The sequence below is a fragment of the Oratosquilla oratoria genome, chromosome 10 (assembly GCF_046742065.1).
Source record: "Oratosquilla oratoria isolate Oo_2021 chromosome 10, ASM4674206v1, whole genome shotgun sequence".
In the NCBI taxonomy this organism is placed as follows: domain Eukaryota; kingdom Metazoa; phylum Arthropoda; class Malacostraca; order Stomatopoda; family Squillidae; genus Oratosquilla; species Oratosquilla oratoria.
This window is the reverse complement of record NC_134786.1, coordinates 72,789,475-72,808,442: the sequence shown is the minus strand read 5'-3', so window position 1 is coordinate 72,808,442 and position 18,968 is coordinate 72,789,475. Positions and strand designations below refer to the sequence as shown.

Sequence of the window (18,968 nt, the reverse complement as noted above, 5' to 3'; positions counted from 1 at the left end):
GGTTACTATGCTAGAGTGAGAAATGAGGTGAGGAGAATAGGGGTGGAAAGGGAGTTGGGAGATAAGGTTGATGAAAGAGTATTAGGATGGTTTGGACACATGGAAAGAATGACTGAAGAAAGACTAGTAAAAGAGGTATGGAAGGCAGATGTGGAGGTAGTGAACATGAAGGGACGTCCTAGGATGAGGTGGATGGATGGGGTGAAGGGGGCTTTGGGGAAGAGGGGAATGTCTGTTGAGGAAGGACAGAAGACAGGGGTGAACGGAGAATGGTTGTATATGGATGATGTTGTGATGCATGAGGTGGAATGGGCAGGGGGATGGGGGGGTGAGGTAGTATGTGAGTAAATTTTGACGCAGCCCGAAGGGATTTCTCCCCGTCTTCTCCTTTTTGGCATGGGGGAAAGGAGAGGGGGGGTTGTCGCCGATTTAATGAAGCGGCCTTGCTGTGGATGTGCTATGTCTTGCGACACTGCTTCTGACCCAGGGCAGTGGACAAGGTGCAGGGATGACCTGTCATCCAGGAGGTGCTAAGATAAGAGGGAGGGTGGAGGGGTGTGGAGTGTATTCAGGGATGGAATGGGAATGATTTTATGCCTTTTCCTTTTTGGCTACCTCCCTTGTAAGGGGGAGAAAGCCTTGGTATATGTATCTAAGGTGCAATTGTGGCAGGAAAAGGTGGAGTGGATATGGAGGTAGAATGTAGATTGAGAGAAGCGAGTAAATGCCTTGGTGGATTGAAGAGTGTAATGAGGAATAGACATTTGGGAATGGATGCTAAGAGGATGTATGAAGAAGTGATTGTGCCAACAGCACTGTATGGGGCAGAAACATGGAACATAAAAGAGGAAGAGAGGAGTTTGAATGTGTTTGAGATGAGATATCTGAAAAGTATGATGGGGGTTACTAGGCTAGAGTGAGAAATGAGGTGAGGAGGAGAAGAGGGGTGTAAAGGGAACTGGGAGATAGGGTTGATGAAAGAGTACTAGGATGGTTTGGACACATGGAAAGAATGAGTGAAGAAAGACAAGTAAAAGAGGTATGGAAGGCAGATGTGGAGGGAGTGAACATGAGGGGACGTCCTAGGATGAGGTGGATGGATGGGGTGAAGGGGGCTTTGGGGAAGAGGGGAATGTCTGTTGAGGAAGGACGGGAGAGGACAGAAGACAGGGGTGAATGGAGAATGGTTGTATATGGATGATGATGTGATGCATGAGGTGGAATGGGCGGCAGGATGGGGGGTGAGGTAGTACGTGAGCAAAATTTGATGCAGCCCAAAGGGATTTCTCCTTTTATACATGGGGGGACGGAGAGGGGGGGGTTGCCAATTTAATGGAATGGCCTTGCTGTGAATGTGCTGTCTTGCGACACTGCTTCTGACCCAGGGCAGTGGACAAGGTGCAGGGATGACCTGTCATCCGGGAGGTGCTAAGATGAGAGGGAGGCTGGAGGGGTGTGGAGTGTATTCAGGGATGGAATGGGTGGGAATAATTTTATGCCTTTTCCTTTTTGGCTACTTCCCTTATAAGGGGGAAAAAGCCTTGGTATATGTACTTTCACTTTGTTATCTTGAGACAAATCATGCAAAAAATTACGTGCATATACATATACCAAGGCTTTTTCCCCCTTACAAGGGAGGTAGCTAAAAAGGAAAAGGCATAAAATCATTCCCACCAATTCCATCCCTGAATACACTCCACCCTCCCTCTTATCTTAGCACCTCCTGGATGACAAGTCATCCCTGCACCTTATCCACTGCCCTGGGTCAGAAGCAGTGTCGCAAGACACAACACATCCACAGCAAGGCCACTTCATTAAATTGGCAACCCCCCCATGCATAAAAGGAGAAGACGGGGTGAAATCCCTTCGGACTGCATCAAATTTTGCCCACACATACTAACTCCCCCCAATTCCACCTCATGCATCACATCATCCATATACAACCATTCCCCCATTCACCAGTCTTCTGTCCTCTCCCGTCCTTCCTCAACAGACATTCCCCTCTTCCCCAAAGCTCCCTTCACCCCATCCATCCACCTCATCCTAGGACATCCCCTCATGTTCACTCCCTCCACATCTGCCTTCCATACCTCTTTTACTAGTCTTCCTTCACTCATTCTTTCCATGTGTCCAAACCATCCTAATATTCTTTCATCAACCCTATCTCCCAACTCCCTTTCCACCCGTTCTCCTCCTCACTCTAGCCTAGTTACCCCCATCATACTTCTCAGACACCTCATTTCAAACACATTCAAACTCCTTCTCTTTTCCTCTCTTATGTTCCATGTTTCTGCCTCATACAGTGCTGTTGGCTCAGTCACTCCTTCATACAGTCTCATCTTAGCATCCATTCCCATATGTCTATTCCTCATTACACTTTTTAATCCACCAAGGCATTTACTCGCTTCTCTCAATCTACATTCTACCTCCACCTTTTCCTGCCACATTTGCACCCAAGTATCTAAAACTATCCACTTCCTCCAGTTGCTCTCCCTTAATGCTCACTTCCAGTCTACTGCCATTTTCATCCCTTGTACATCTCATCACCTTACTTTTATCCACATTTATCTTCAGCTTTCTTCTATCACACACTCTCCCAAACTCTGTCACCTTCCTCCGATCCTGCCACAAGTGCAGTGTCGTCCACAAACAACAGCTGGCTCACCTTCCACTTTTCTCCATTTTCTTGAACCATCTCCAAAATTAATTTTCTTTAACCATCTACAAAAAATTAAAAATTGGCCAATGCCAGCATATATCTGAGCCATCCATTGGGCTGACACTGTATGGGTCAGATTGATGAACTAGGAACTGTCTACATTGAAGTACTAATTTGTAACAGGTTTCATTTAACCTCTTCACTCTGGGGCACATAGCACGTCTGGCAGCCTTACCTGCCCGATGTGCGATGTTGCGTCATAATAATCGCATTATAAAAAGTAAAGTCACTGCTCTATTGCTCATTCTCTTTCACCCGTAAATTTTGATAACCATAGAAAATATGATGAAGCCAGTTTAGAGAGTGAGGGTCACGCAGGTACGACTACAATAAATATAATCAAGACGCCAATGTCGGCATTATTGCATACCCACTTGCTCCTCATGACACCTACGTAGGCATCACCGAATGGAAGTGGTTAAGGAATTGAAACAACTTTTCTTTCATGTGTTTAATAACAACTAATCAAGATAAAAAGTACCAATATCAGAAAGAAATGACAAATAATTTTCAGAAGCAGAAATAAAATTTGTTAAATTCAAACAAATAAAAATTGAAGTGCATAAGAAGTGACCTGGAATAAATCAAGTGCCCTAATTATTGGCTTTGCTAATGACTCTCCCCCTTCTTCCCGGCAATTCGTTTGAAATCTGACATCTTAGTGGTCTGGACGGGTGAGCCAATGATGCGGAGTTGGTCAATCCTTGTAGTCTCGGTTTCTGTCTGGTTGTCCCTAAAGAATATGGTGAGGTTGTTTACATTCTGAAGTTTTACATACTTCAATGACACCAATTCTCCTTCTAATTCCTTTGGTGTTAATCTGGAAAAGAAAATTAAAGTTACAAGAAAATCATGTATTTATTCTGATCGCACTGCAAAAGTAAAAATTACAGATTGTTCCAAAGAATACAAACTCTTTGGTACTCCTTACAATAGGATACTTCGCGTAGCGCAAATATTTCTACCGCTAAATTAAAATCCTCACTCTGTGGTTCTGGGCAATGCTTATCCTCAGTAAGGGGCCCTATTGGGGCAACGGGGGCCTTTGCCCTCCACCACAAGTCTCGCACACTACACTCCATTCTCTTCGCGGTAGTCAACGAGTCAACATCTCTCAACTATATCTGCTACTATTTCGTTTTTATCGGTTTCCCCCTTTTTGGGCCGATTTTAAGTCAAAATCCCTTATTAGCATGGCAGCGAACCATTAATTAATCAACGGTTCAATATTTAAATTGTGTGCCGAAAATCAAGCAACCTGCTTCGATCATCGACAGCTCACTCCCAGGACGCTAAGGAGTTCGTCGTCCTTCAATTTCATCGGGTTTTACCTACACCATCCTGTGTCCTGGAATTTCTTGAGTGCCCTCTCCCTTTCCTGTATATTCCCCTAACCGCCACCAGGTATCATACCCTTCACTGTAAGTATGGAATCTGGTTCCAGTATTGTTGTTCAAGATAGGTTGTGTGCCTTCACCAAAGGGAGATACCTTGTCTCACCCCATTACCGCCAGCACAAGCGGACCCTCATATTTGGTGTATAAAGTGTAGAGCTCTCAAGTGTTCACCATCATCCCCGTGTGAGACGTGCATTCAATGGGATGATAGTCAGTGGTCTGTGTACTTTCATGTTCACAGGAAAGCGCATGCATGGAAAAAGGTGCGCAAGCATAGAAAATGGCTTCCACCTTCACTATGGATGCCAACCGTCCTTTATTTCAAAGGACAGTCCTTTATTCAGCACTATTTGTCCTTGTCCTTTATTGAGATTTGAAATGACACTAGTTGTCCTTTATTTTGAAATTGGTGTGACTGGTAGTTCAATACTCTTGAGATGTGATGATTGCAAAAGCGTTTACTTCTTGTAAGAGTGCAGATTGTCAACTCCGCATTCTGCGCAATACCAGACACACAGAGCGGTAGACTGTAGTCCAGGGTGTAAAATTAACCTCATTTTATGTATAACTAAATTTTTCATACCAATTTTGGGAAAACCAGAAAATCGTAAAGTATGTTACTAAATATGAGAACCACCATCAAGAAAAAAGAAAAGGAAAATAATAGAGAAAGAAAGGAGGTGCCGTTGGACGTTTGGAAAGGCAATACTTCTGCCTATCAACTGAACTCACGAAGAACCAAAACAAATATGGCGTATTATACAACAATGTAATGATGACACCCTTCACAAAATTGAGCCGTAATGTGTTATAAATACCAGAAGAGCTGTGAAATCTATGTGAGAAAACTAGTATTAGCAGTGCCAATATTTCATGTTAACAGATATTTGGAAAAACAGAAAAGATTTCTATGAAATTCAACATTCGGCATATTATCAAACATAAGCTTCGTAGGCCATTCATTTCCCAAAGTTTCAGAAATTTGTAGAAGTAGTAGAACACTTGAAGCTAGAAGGAAAGCTTAGATTAAGGATGGATGAACTTTTTGATGAAGTAGTATTATTCAAAGAAACTTCAACACTATCAAAATCTCTGAACTCTTCATAAGCTCAACAATAACCAGAAAGTGGTATTTTGTTTTGAAATCTATGGACTTTAAATGTATCAATGTTTTCAAAATAGTTTCTTTTGTACAATCCATTCCTGGAACATCATCTTATTGTGAGAGAGTTTTTAGTTTAATGTCATCAAAATGGCGAGATAAAAGGAACTGATGCTCTGATGAATTAAGAACGAACTTCTCATACATTTTAACAAAAAAAATTGGAATTCGCTAAAAACAGCAAAGATGGTACAAATTTTCTGAAGGCAGCAAAAAGCCAGGGCAAATATAGTTCTAAAGATTAGAATAAATGTCTTCTCATTCTTGTTTTTATATTTTCATTTAGGTAAGAGAAATGTGATTTTGAACTGCATTTAATATAGGCACCTATTATGATCTATAGCCACTTAAATAAATATCAATAAAGATTTTATGTCCTTTATTGTAGCTTAACAGAGTGGGCAACCCTAACCTTCACCCCCCAAAAACAAGAGAAGGCAGACTACGGCTTCAGAGGAGACGAGCAATTCTCTCCCTCCAAAGCGTAGTACACTCACTATCCGAGTTACGACCGGTGCGACTTACGTCCATCCGTACTTACGACCACATTCAGCAGATGCCTACATGCACATATTATGAGTTTACTGGTTTACTGTGCGTTTGCATGTGGCGTCCAGCATCCCGCACGACAGTTACGGCAGCACAGCACAGCATCTCACCAAGGTTGCGCTGTCTGCCATAATTATGGTATTTCTACCATAATTTAGTGTGTGTCTACCATCTACCATACGATGTCTACCATATACCATAATTTTACTGGAATTGATGTTATACCATATTTCGATTCCCAGTTCCCACCGATAATCAGGGGAGGTGGGAATGGTCAGAAAGGGCAGTTTTGCCAGATCGGTGATACAGGTAAACGTCGACTTACGATGGCCGCGACTTACGATTGTTCGACTTTACGATGACGACGACGACGACGACGATATGATAATTTAACCCCTTCCATACGGTGCCGCACACGTAGGCGTCTTGATTATATTTATTGTAGTCGCCCCTGTGTTTTTACATTCTCTCAAATGATTCATTCTCTGTGGTTTTCAAAATTCGCGGGTGAAAGAGAGAACGATCGATATAAGCGGTGACTATATTTTATGATGCGAGTATTATTACGTCACGTCGTACGGCTGGCATTGGCTGCTGCCCGCGAGATTTAAGTCCGTACTGAAAATACATATTATAGTGTTTGAATATGGTAAAAAGGATAAAAATAATTAAATAAACTACTGTACATGTTTAATAGGCTATATTCAGTATCTCTGGTGGTTAATATACAGGTAGGCTAGGTACAGTGACCACGGAACAGAGTGGGGATCGACTTACGATGAGATCGTCTTACGATGGCTCTATCGAAACCTAATGCCATCGTAAGTCGACGTTTACCTGTACACGCTTCCCCGAAAGCCAAGACAGAGAGTCGGTTTACAGTAGTCCTACATTCGTGCTTTTCATTCTGGTTCGAGTTCTCTATTGGTCGAAAGTCGAAAGCTGTAGTGTACGAACATGGATACAAATAGCTTTAACCCAAGTCTATGATATTCCTGGAGTTCTGAAGTATAATATCTTATATTCAATAAGACAATATATCTCACTGTACTATTCCATGCATAAAATATTTATTTGATGAAATAACGTTATGCTATGATTATCGTTCTTTTCTTACGAAGAGAGACCGAACGTTTTCGCATGGGAGGCGACGATTGAGCCCAGTGCATAGAAGCGAATCTTGCACTTGTTTTCATGTACATTTGAGGGAATTATTTTAAATGTTATTAGACCTTTATTACTTCAACCTCTTTTTATCAATCATGCCTCAACCAGCGGATACCAACGGATCCCCCATGGTGCCTCGCCAGACCTACTGCCGGATCTTTCCCTCGACCGTATGCACGAAGAAAGTGTAGATGACGTGCAACCAAAACGTGGAATTTAATTTTTTTGTTTTTTAAATGCATATTTTCTATTTTTTATATTTAGTATCTTTGTGTTAACTTGTATTTTCGGTCTCTAATAAGAATCCTGTGTAATATATTTTCTTTCTTTACCCTATCCTATTAATTTATTATTATTAATTTATCATTTAGTATAACAATCAAAGAGTATTGGATATTTTGCATACACTGAGAATGTTCTACTATGAGGCCACAAACGAAACATTTGAGCTGGATTTACGCTCTGCATCATATGTCCTTGAGTATACACCTCAAATGTATACGGTCCAAGTTGCAACCGTTTCGACTTACGACCGGTTGGTCGCAACCGATCTAGGTCGTAACTCAGATTGTGAGTGTAGACAGGAAAGTTGTACAACGTCCACCTCGAGTCATTCTCAGGCCAAGTTGTCCTCTATTCCTTCAACCAGGGCGGTTAGCTCAGACGGACATGCGCTTCCGGCCACCTCTAGCTACTGCTCCTCTACGAGTTTTTTCCCCGATGAGGTCGCTTGTGGCTTGCCCTCGACCCTTCCCGGAAACTCGACGCCGACACGGACAAAGAACCCGGGTTCAAAGACAAAGAGCCCCTCAGCCTCTTCTCCTCAGGAATCCTGCAGTACACATAAAACCCATCCTAGGAAGAGCCTGGGGGATCAACGGAGACCTTTCCATGCCCTTTGATCATAAGGACAGAGGTGAGCCTACTCGCACGTTACTTGTGGGTAAAACCACCTCTACCAGAAGAGAGAGCCTCTCCTTAGGGTCCCCCGGACCATCTGAACCTAATTGCGACTCTCCAAGTGGGTATTTACAGGAACTTCTCCCCACTATCTATTCCCTCTTTCACACAATGAATGAACAGATGATGGATGAACAACGCGAATTCATCCGGGCAACTCAAGAAAAGTTCCAGCTGAACTCCGAAGTTCGAAAGGATTCAAAGCCCACAAGAGCCCCCCTAGAACATGTTCCAGCTGATCGGAACCCCCCCCCCCCGAACCGATCAGGGACGAGGATGAAGACGCAGTGTTTCTCGCTGACCGGACAGACGCCAGCTATGACAAGGACAACGTCCACAGCACCGGGGATGAGAGGGCAAGTTACCAAACTTCGCAGGATTCCCAGTCGGAATCCCCGATGGTTGTTAAACCCTCCTTCTCAGAGATCCTATCTAAAGTTAGGAGAGCTAATCAACTGAGCCCTCCACAAGAAGAGGAAGCCACGTTCGAGTCGGAAATCTTCGGGCAATTCTCAAACAAAACCACCTCCAATCCAACTCCCATGGAGTACACAGACGGTAAGAGCCATGAACCAGGCCTCCGACGCACTCACAAACTGGACAACCAAGAAACTGCGCTGGCGTTCTGTTCCAGTGGAACAGCAAAAATGCTTCTACATCCCATCAGGGACAAACCTTAAAGAAGCCTTGATCCTGGCTCGGTTACCAGAGCTTGTCAAAGCGGACGTGGATTCACTACTCAGAAGAAACGTCATCCTTTCCGGCAGAGAATCCAGGGACCTAGTTCAGGGCCTGGCTCTCTCTTGCTGTGAACTCCTGGCTGGAGCGCGTCTTGGCTTCAGTAAGGGAGTTTTTACCCAAGCTACAAGCCCAGGAGGAATGCAACCTCCAGGTTCTATTGGAAAGCTCGAGCAGAGCCCTGAAGCATCAAGCGGCCTGCCTCTCAATGTCTTGGGCCAACATCGAGTCACGCAGGAGAGACACCATCCTAGGAGACCCCAGTGATCCCCTCCTCAGAGAAATTTATGCACCATTGAAGAGGGGCCCCCTTCTAACCCACATGCTGATTCCCCCGGACATGGTGGATTCAGCAATCACAAGCAAAAACCAACTGATGCATAACAGAGCCATCGAAAAAGTAGCCGTCCCTACCTCGAGGCCAAGGCCAACACCCCCATCAGCCCCGAGGACTCCTCAGACACAAAGACAGCCATTTCCTCACTCGAAGAAAGAAGAAAGGCCACCCCTCCTCTCCAAGTCGAAAATGCAGACAAAAAAGCCCCGCCCCTTTCCGACTAGAAAACATAGACGCAAACATTATAGAGGCTCCGGACCCCCCACAGGAAATTCTAGGAATTCACCAGCCCGTCCGCACAAGATAGGGGGTTGCCTCTCCCTCTACTGGAGAGCATGGGAAGAGGCCGGGGCAGAAGACTGGACCCTACAAGTCACCAAGACAGGCTATTGTCTTCCTTTTCACACTGTCCCAAACCTCTCCCCCTATCCCATCCAAGTCAGCAGCTACCACCCGGACTTGGCTCACGGGCGGGCCCTAGCAGAGGAAATCTCCGTTCTGCTCTAGAAAGGAGCTTTAGAGGAAGTCTCGACTCCGGACCCAGGGTTCTACTCAAGGCTATTCCTAGTAGAAAAGACAACAAGGGGGTGGAGACCAGTCATCGATTTGTCTCCACTCAACAAGTTCCTTTCCCTGACGAAGTTCTGAATGGACACCCCAGAGTCCGTAAGGGCGTCTATCAGGGAAGGGGACTTCATGGTGTCGCTGGACCTCCAAGATGCCTATTTCCAAATACCAGTGCATCCCTCCTCCAGGAAATTCCTCAGAATCGTCCACAGGGGCAACACCTTCCAGTTCACCTGCCTATGCTTCAGACTTACCACAGCACCCCAAGTCTTCACCCGAGTGTTCAAACTCGTTTCAGCGTGGTCCCACTCCAGGGTGAATTCACCTACCCCGTTTCCTGGACGACTGGCTGATCCTTGCACATTCCGCCCAGCTATGCCAAGAACACCTGAGAATGGTCCTAACCTTCGTCCGGAAATTGGGCACCGTAGTAAACCCGGAGAAGTCAGATTTCTAACCAAGACAGAGAGTCACGTACTCGGGTATGATCCTGGACTCCTCGCTAATGAAGTCCTTCCCAGTAGAAAAGAGGATCCAGAATCTCACTTCTCTAGTTGCACAGGCACTATCGACCGGGTTCCTGATGGCGAAACAATGCCAAATCCTCCTGGGCCATATGGCCTCCGTAGAGAGATTAATCCCCAGGAGCAGACAAAGAATGCGACCGCTACAGTGGCTCCTCAAGTCTCAGTGGGCCCCGCAAGAGGGAGAACCCCTACAACACATCTCCCTCACCGAAGAAGTCAAGGATTCTCTTCTCTGGTGGAAGGACCCGTGCAACCTGCTCGTGGGGATGCCTCTCAGCCCATCTCCCCCCGAAGTCCTCCTGTTCGATGCCTCCAAGGAGGGCTGGGGAGCCCACCTCAATGACGATCACGTCAGCGGTTCCTGGTCCACAGTCGAGCAGACAGCCCATATCAACTGGCTAGAGTTGAAAGCAGTACTCCTGGCTCTCCGTCACTTCAAGGATCAAGTCTAGGGGAAAGTAGTGGGCATAATGTCTGACAATTCCTCGGTAGTAGCCCACCTGAACAAGCAAGGGGGCACAGTCTCCCAGGAACTATGCCTTCTGACGATGGACATCCTCAATCTAACCAAGAATCTCCAAGTGTCACTCAAAGCCCGCTACATCCCAGGGAAGAGGAATGTCTGGGCAGACCACCTCAGCAGGAAGAATCAGATAATCAGCACAGAATGGTCCCTCCATCAAGAAGTAGCAAAGTTCACCCTCAGCAAATGGGGCTCCCCTCTAGTGGACCTTTTCACCACGAGATGGAATCACCAACTCCCAATATATTTCAGCCCTCTCCTGGATCCTCTGGCAGCAGGAGAAGATGCTCTTTTGCAAAGTTGGGACAACCTGAACACCTATACTTTCCCACCATTTCCCTTGCTCCAGAAGGTACTCCAGAGAGCAAGAAACGCATCCAACCTTTGGATGACTTTGATCACTCCTTGGTGGCCCGAAGCCCCATGGTTTCCAGACGCCCTCGATCTAGCAGTAGAAGAGCCTCTGGCCCTTCAGGGAAGACCAGATCTTCTACATCAACCCATCAATGGGGCTTGGCACAAGAACCCTTCAGCACTCAATCTTCACGCATTCAGACTATGGTCCGGATCCTCCTAAAGAAAGGTTTTCCCAGAGAAGTGGCAGAGGACATGTCAGCTCCTATTCACTCTTCCTCAGCTAACCTTTATCAAGGGAAATGGAATGCCTTTGCAGAATGGTGCCACTCCAGGAAAAAATAATCCCAGATCAAGCCACCATGCCTGAGATTGCCTCCTTCTTCCACTTCCTCAGGAAGTCCAAGATCTCCCTCTCGGCAGTACAAGGCTATAGGGCAGCTCTAAATCAGGTGTTTTCTCTGAAGGGAATGGACCTAGCCCTTTCACCGGAAATTTCCATGCTCTTCAGGCACTTCAAAAGATCATGCCCCCCCCCCCCAGGGAAATCAGTTCACCTCCGTGGGATGTGGCATTAGTCCTGAACTCTCTGAGGGGTCCCCCTTACGAACCCCTCCGAGAGGCACATCTGAAGGACCTCACCTTGAAGACAGTTTTTCTGCTAGCCCTGGCATCTTCCAAGAGAGTAGGGGAGTTACATGCCATCTCTTATAGAGTCGCCCATTCCAAAGGATAGAAAGAGGTCTCCTTCACTTTCATGCCTCAATTCATTGCCAAAAACCAAGATCCTGCCAAATCCGACCTAGATTCTGGTCCTTTAGTGTTCTGTCCTTAGACAAATTTGTAGGGGGAGAACAGACTGAAACAGTACAAGCCATCCGGTACAAGCCATCCGGACCTACCTCAAGAGAACCGAACATCTTAGACCAGAATTAAAGAGGTTGTTCGTCTCTACTAAAAGTAAACTGAAGCCCATCACTAAGAATTCAATTTCTTACTGGATCAAGGAAGTCATCCGCAGAGCCTACGAGATGAACCACACAGATTGCCCTAAAGCGAAAGCCCACGACCTGAGGGCAGTGGGGACCTCCCTAGTCTTCAGAAAGAATCTGTCAGTCAACCAGGTTCTTCAAGCAGGTATATGGAAGAGCCAGAATACATTCAATTCCTTTTACCTCAAAGAAGTTATGTGGGAATCTTTAGGGAACTTCTCTTTGGGCCCCATAGTGGCCGCCCAAGAAGTCCTGAAATGATTTACTCCTCTCCAAGAGCACACAGCCGACCCTGACAACTCATCCAGCAAATGCAGGGATAACTTTCCAAAGTCCTTCTCATACTCCTACATTCCCTTACCTCACCCGAGGGCTCTCAAGCATTCCAAGGGAATTAATTCAAGCCCTTCAGTGGTACAAAAGTGAGTATAACCTGTCTGTCTCCATTCTTCAAAGTTTAGGGAAAATATAGGGGTCTGGTCAACGTAGTCTTAGCACACTAAATTTTCCTTACGGGGGTTTTCCAGGCTAGATAACAACTTCCTTCCCTCCCAAGTCCGAGTCTCCTATTGTAAGGAGTACTGAAGAGTTTATTCTCTGGAACAAATGTAATTTTTGCAGGAAAATTAATTTTTCCCTGATACAAACCTGAGGTACTCCTTACCTCTAATGGCCCTCATCAACCACCCCTCTAAAAAGTTCCTTCTCCTTGCCTGACAAACCTTGTGCTTAATTTCATACCTGGCTCAGAGAATAGAGTATAGTGTGTGAGACTTGTGGTGGAGGGCAAGGGCCCCCCCTTGCCCCAATAGGGCCCCTTACTGAGGATAAGAGTTGCCCAGACCCACAGAGTGAGGATTTTAATTTAGCGGTAGAGATATTTGCGCTACACGAAGTATCCTATTGTAAGGAGTACCTCAGGTTTGTATCAGGGAAAAATTCATTTTCCTGCAAAAATTACATTTTGCTTGGGTTGATCCTTTTTTGGGTTAATACCCTTCAATTTTATTCTGGATCAATCTATACAATAAGACATGGGAGAAATCACTACCAAGAACCATTCTTGCTAACTGTGTCCAGGCCACCACCCTACAATAAGAGTATGCTCACACATACTACCTCACCACCCATCCCCCCACCCATTCCACCTCATGCAATCACATCATCATCCATATACAACCATTCTCCCCTGTCTTCTGTCCTCTCACGTCCTTCCTCAACAGACATTCCCCTCTTCCCAAAAGCCCCCTTCACCCCCTCCATCCACCTCATCCTAGGACGTCCCCTCATGTTCACTCCCTCCACATCTGCCTTCCATACCTCTTTTACTAGTCTTTCTTCACTCATTCTTTCCATGTGTCCAAACCATCCTAATATTATTTCATCAACCCTATCTCCCAGCTCCTTTTCCACCCCTGTTCTCTTCCTCACCTCCTCATTTCTCACTCTATCTAGCCTAGTAACCCCCATCATACTTCTCAGACACCTCTTCTCAAACACATTCAAACTCCTTCTCTCTTCTTCTCTTATGTTCCATGTTTCTGCCCCATACAGTGCTGTTGGCACAATCACTCCTTCATACAGTCTCCTCTTAGCATCCATTCCCAAATGTCTATTCCTCATTACACTCTTTAATCCACCAAGGCATTTACTCTTCTCTCAATCTACATTCTACCTCAACCTTCACTCCACCTTTTCCTGCCACATCTGCACACAAGTATCTAAAACTATCCACTTCCTCCAGTCGCTCTCCCTTAACCTCTTCACTACAGGGCACACTACACGTCTGGCAGCATTAGCTGCCCGACGTGCGATGTTGCGTCATAATAATCGTATTATAAAAAATAAAAGCAGTGCTCAATCGTTCGTTCTCCTTCACTCGTGTATTTTGATAACCATAGAAAACTGATGAAGCCAGTTTAGAGAGAATGAAAATTACGAAGGTACGACTACAATAAATATAATCAAGATGGCAATGTCAGCAACAACGAGTACCTCATCTCTACATCAACAACACTCTAATACCACACACAAACACACCGAAAATTCTTGGTGTAACATACGATACATCCATGTCTTTCAAACAACACCTCACAAACATAAAAAACAAATGCACACCTAGACTTAACGCACTTAAGTCAATCACTGGAACAACATTTGGACAAAACAAAGAAACTAATATAACAATATACAAACAATGCATACGCTCAGTGATGAATTATGCGAGTCCTGCATGGGCTCCTAATCTCAGTGAGACACACCACAACACCCTTCAAATCATACAGAACAAAGCCCTAAAAACAATTACAGGCTGCAAAAATACATCACCTACAGACCATTTACACCATGAAACAAAAGTCCTCAAAGTCAAGGACCACCTCGACATGAGAGGCACACAAACACTTGCTGCAGCCACCACAAACACATCACACCCGCTACACTACATAGCAGAACACCCACACACACCAAGAAACATTAAAACTACACCCATAGACCTTTATTACACACAGATACTCTCTTCTCTTCCTCCACAACCACCAAATACCAGCCTCCGGAAACATATTCATAATCATATCACTCACCGCTCCATTAACACACTGAAAGACAACACACTGCTGCATGCCAGACCCCCTGATATCCACCCTTCTGAATCCTCTCTCCCACGTAAGGACAGAGTCCACTTGGCCAGACTGCGATGCGGTCACCACCCAGCACTTCTAAGCTACCAGAAGAGGCTGGACGACCGTGTTGTGAACAGCTGCCCAGGATGTAACACTTCACCCCATACCATACAACACATAATGGAAGACTGCATTATACACAATCATGCACGCAAACAACACAACATACACTCTATAAAGGATTTGTGGGAAAACCCAGTTTCGGCTGTGGCCTTCCTTGGGGAGACGGGACTGCTCGGACAGACAGTCTAGGGGACGACAACAACAACAACAACGAGTACCCACTTGTTCCTCATGCCACCTACATAGGCGTCACCATATGGAAGTGGTTAATGCTAACTTCCAGTCTACTGCCACTTTCACCCCTTGTACATCTCATCACCTTACTTTTACCCACATTTATCTTTAGCTTTCTTCTATCACATACTCTCCCAAACTCTGCCACCAACTTCCTCAATCCCTCCTCCGATCCTGCCACAAGTGCAGTGTCGTCCACAAACAACAGCTGGCTCACCTCCCACTTTTCTCCATTTTCTTTAACCATCTCCAATCCCTGACTCACTACCCTTGCATTTACCTCTCACACCACCCCATCCATGTATAAGTTGAACAGCCAGGGCGACATTACGCATCCTTGACGAAGTCCCACCTTTACCTCGAACCACTCACTCTCTCCATTTCTAATCCTGACACAAGCTCTACTACTCTCATAAAAACTCTTGACAGCTCTTAGAAGCTTTCCTCCTATCCCATACATCTGCATAACCTCCCACAGTGCCTTTCTGTCTACCCTATCATAAGCCTTTTCCAGATCCATAAAAGCCCAAAAAACATCTTTCCCCTTTCCTATAGCACATATCTGTCTTACCACAAAGATCTGATCTACACAACCTCTACCTGTCCTAAATCCACACTGTTCCTCACCAATTACTCTCTCTGTTCCTCTACTAATCCTCTCAATCAAGATCCTCCCATAAGCCTTCCCAACTACACTTAACAACCTAATCCCTCTGAAACTACTACATTCACACTTGTCCCCTTTTCCCTTGTAAAGAGGAACTATACAGACACTCCTCCAGTCCTCCAGCACTCTACCCTCTCTCCAGCAAACATTAAATAACCTCACCAGCCAGTCCACCATCACTGTACCTCCCTTTTTCAGACATTCTGCATGGCATCCATTCAGACCAGGTGCCTTACCTGCTTTCATCATCTTAACAACTGCCTTCACCTCATCCTTCCTTATTTCTCCTCCATTCTCCTCACTCATCACTCTCATTTTCTTAGCATTTCCCACTGCAGCTATCTTTCCCTCCCTATCCTCCTTCACATTTAGCAACTCCCTAAAAGATTGTGCCCATCTTCCCCTTACTGCCTTCTCTTCCATTATCATCTCTCCATCTGCACCTTTTACCTTTTCTTGTCTACTTGATTCGCCTCCTCTTCCTCTCTTAATTTCTTTCCAAAACATCTTTTTATTACTTTCAAAATTTTCTGTCATACTTTTACCCCATTTCATATCAGCTCTCCTCTTTGCCTCCTTTACCTTTTGCTTTACTTCTCTTTTCTTTTCTTTGTACCTCTCATATGACTCCCTCGTCCTTTTTTGTAACCAATCTGTGAAAGCTCGCTTCTTCTCTTCTACAACCTTCTTTGTTTCCTCATCCCACCATTCACTACCCTTTCTTCTATTTCCCCCTGTCCTCCTTGTTCCACACACCATCCTTGCACACTTTATGACTCCCTCCTTGAACCATCCCCATTCCTCCTCCACACCCAGCTCCACTCTATCCTTTACTCCCTCCCACTCCTCCTTCAGCTTCTTTTTGTACTCCTTCTCCTTTCCCTTTTCATTCAAAGAGTTCACTCTAAGAATCTCCCTACCTGTGTGTGTGTATATATATATATATATATATATATATATATATATATATATATATATATATATATATATATATACACACACACACACACACACACCAAAGGCTTTTTCCTACTAGCCAGAGTCAAAAGGTAGAATTCCACTCCCACCCATTTCAACCCCCTACCGATTCCACTCTCATTCACCACCCCTTCCTCACATCTTGGCTCCTCCTAGATAATAGGTCATCCCTGCATCTAACCCATCACTCTGGGTCAGAAGCAATGCAGCACAATACAGCACATCCACAGTAAGGCTCCTTCATTTAATTGGCAAACCCCCCTCTCCATACTTTTGTGCGGAAACATTGAAGACAAGGAGAAATCCTTTCGGGCTGCATCAAAATATCATTCACATAACCACTCCCTAACCCTCCATATCTCCCATCCACTCCCTTCCATACATCACAGTATCATCCATACACAACCATTCTCCACTAACCCCTATCTTCTGCCTTCTCCCTTCCTTCCTCAACAGACATCCCCCTTTTGCTCAATGCCCCTTTCAGCCCATCCATCTCACCCTCAGTGGCCCCACACCCCATGTTCACTCCCTCCACCTCTGCCTTCCACATCTTTTTTACTAATCTTTCTTCACTCATTCTTTGTGTCCCAACCATCCCAATACTTTTTCATCAACCCTATTTCCCGAAATATACACTAACATAAGAAGGAACAGAGAGGAAGAGAGAAAGTTTAAAAGTGTTTGAGATGAGGTGTCAGAGAAGTATGATGGGGGTTACTAGGCTGGATTGAGTGGGAAATGAGGAGGTAAGGAGGAGAACAGGGGTGGTAAGGGAGTTGGGAGATAGGGTGGATAAAAGAGTACTGGGATGGTTTGGACACATGGAAAGAAGAGTGAAGAAAGACTACTAAAAGAAGTATGGAAGGCAGATGTGGAAGGAGTGAACATGAGGGGGTGACCTAGGATGAGATGGATGGATGGAGTGAAAGGGGTTTTGGGGAAGAGGGGAATGTCTGTTGAGGAAGGACGGGAGAGGACAGAAGATGAGTGAATGGAGAATGGCTGTACATGGATGATGCTGTGATGCATGAGATGGAATGGGTGGGGGGATGGGGGATGAGGTAGTATGTATGGGAAAATTTTGACGCAGCCCAAAGGGATTTCTCCCCATCTTCTTTTCTGCATGAGGGGACGGAGAGAGGGGTTGCCGATTTAATGAAGCAGCCTTGCTGTGGATGTGCTGTGTCTTGCGACACTGCTTCTGACCCAGGGGAGTGGACAAGATGCAGGGAGGACCTGTCATCCACGAGGTACCAAGATAGGAGGGAGGGTAGAGGGTGGAGGGGAGTGGAGTGTATTTAGGGGGTGGAATGGGTGGGAGTGGTATTTATGCCTTTTTCTTTTTGGCTACCTCCCCTGTAAGGGAGAAAGAGCCTTTGGTATATGCATGTATGTCCTACATATTCCACTCCCCTCCACCCTCCTCCCTCCCTCATATCTTGGCACCTCCTAGATGATGGGTCATCCCTGTATCCTGACCCAGGGTAGTGGAATGGGTGGGAGTGGTTTCTATGCTTTTTCTTTTTGGCTACCCCCTGTGTAGGGAGAAAAAGTCTTTAGTATATGTATGTACCTATTAATTTATTTACTTATTTTATTTGCCCATCCCATGTATATAAGGGATGGGCAAAGAATTACAGAGGAGGAGCATGCCGACAGGAGACCTTTTGGTCAATAATTAGGTCAGATGCAAAAAACATTATAATGATACATAAATAAAAATTATAAAATGAATAATAATACATGCATATACCAAAGGCTTTTTTCCCCTTACAAGGGAGGTGGCCAAAAAACAAAGGCATAAAAAACCACTCCCACCCATTCCATCCCTATTACATTCCACTCCCCTCCCTTTTATCTTGGCACCTCCTGAATGACGGGTCATCCCTGCATCTTGTCCAGGGATGACCCGTCATCCAGGAGGTGCCAAGATAAGAGGGAGGGAAGAGGGGAGTGGAGTGTGTAGGGGATGGAATGGGTGGGAGTGGTTTCTATGCCTGTCTTTTGGCTACCTCTTGTGTAAGGGGGAAAAACCTTTGATATATGTATGTATTATTATTTATAACTTTTATTTATGTATCATTATTACAATTTTTTCACATCTGACCTAGTTATGGACTATAAGGTCTTCTGTCAGCATGCTTCTCATTTGTAATCCTTTGCCCATCCCTTATATACATGGGCAGGTCATGACCCATGCTCCTAATTGGAGTGAGGTCAAAGTGTCATGTGTAGGGAAGTTAGAGGTAAAAATTATGATGCCAGTGACTCCCGAAAACAGAGGATATGCATTCCTCAATAGACCCAGTTGTTTATATCACGGGGGTGGCTAAGGTATGGTTAGTCATGG

General features: G+C 45.1%; 1 protein-coding gene across 2 annotated transcripts in view; it reads right to left on the bottom strand.

Annotated features, from left to right (window-relative positions):
* Nucleotides 1-3,155: 3,155 nt before the first annotated feature.
* Nucleotides 3,156-18,968, bottom strand: part of Txl (Thioredoxin-like) — a 33,881-nt gene continuing 18,068 nt past the window's right edge. For both annotated transcript variants that reach the window (XM_076192034.1, XM_076192035.1), the window contains one exon: nt 3,156-3,539. In XM_076192034.1, coding sequence (XP_076048149.1) covers nt 3,329-3,539 — 211 coding nt within the window. In that variant the 3' untranslated portion in view covers nt 3,156-3,328. The remainder of the gene's footprint in view (nt 3,540-18,968) is intronic.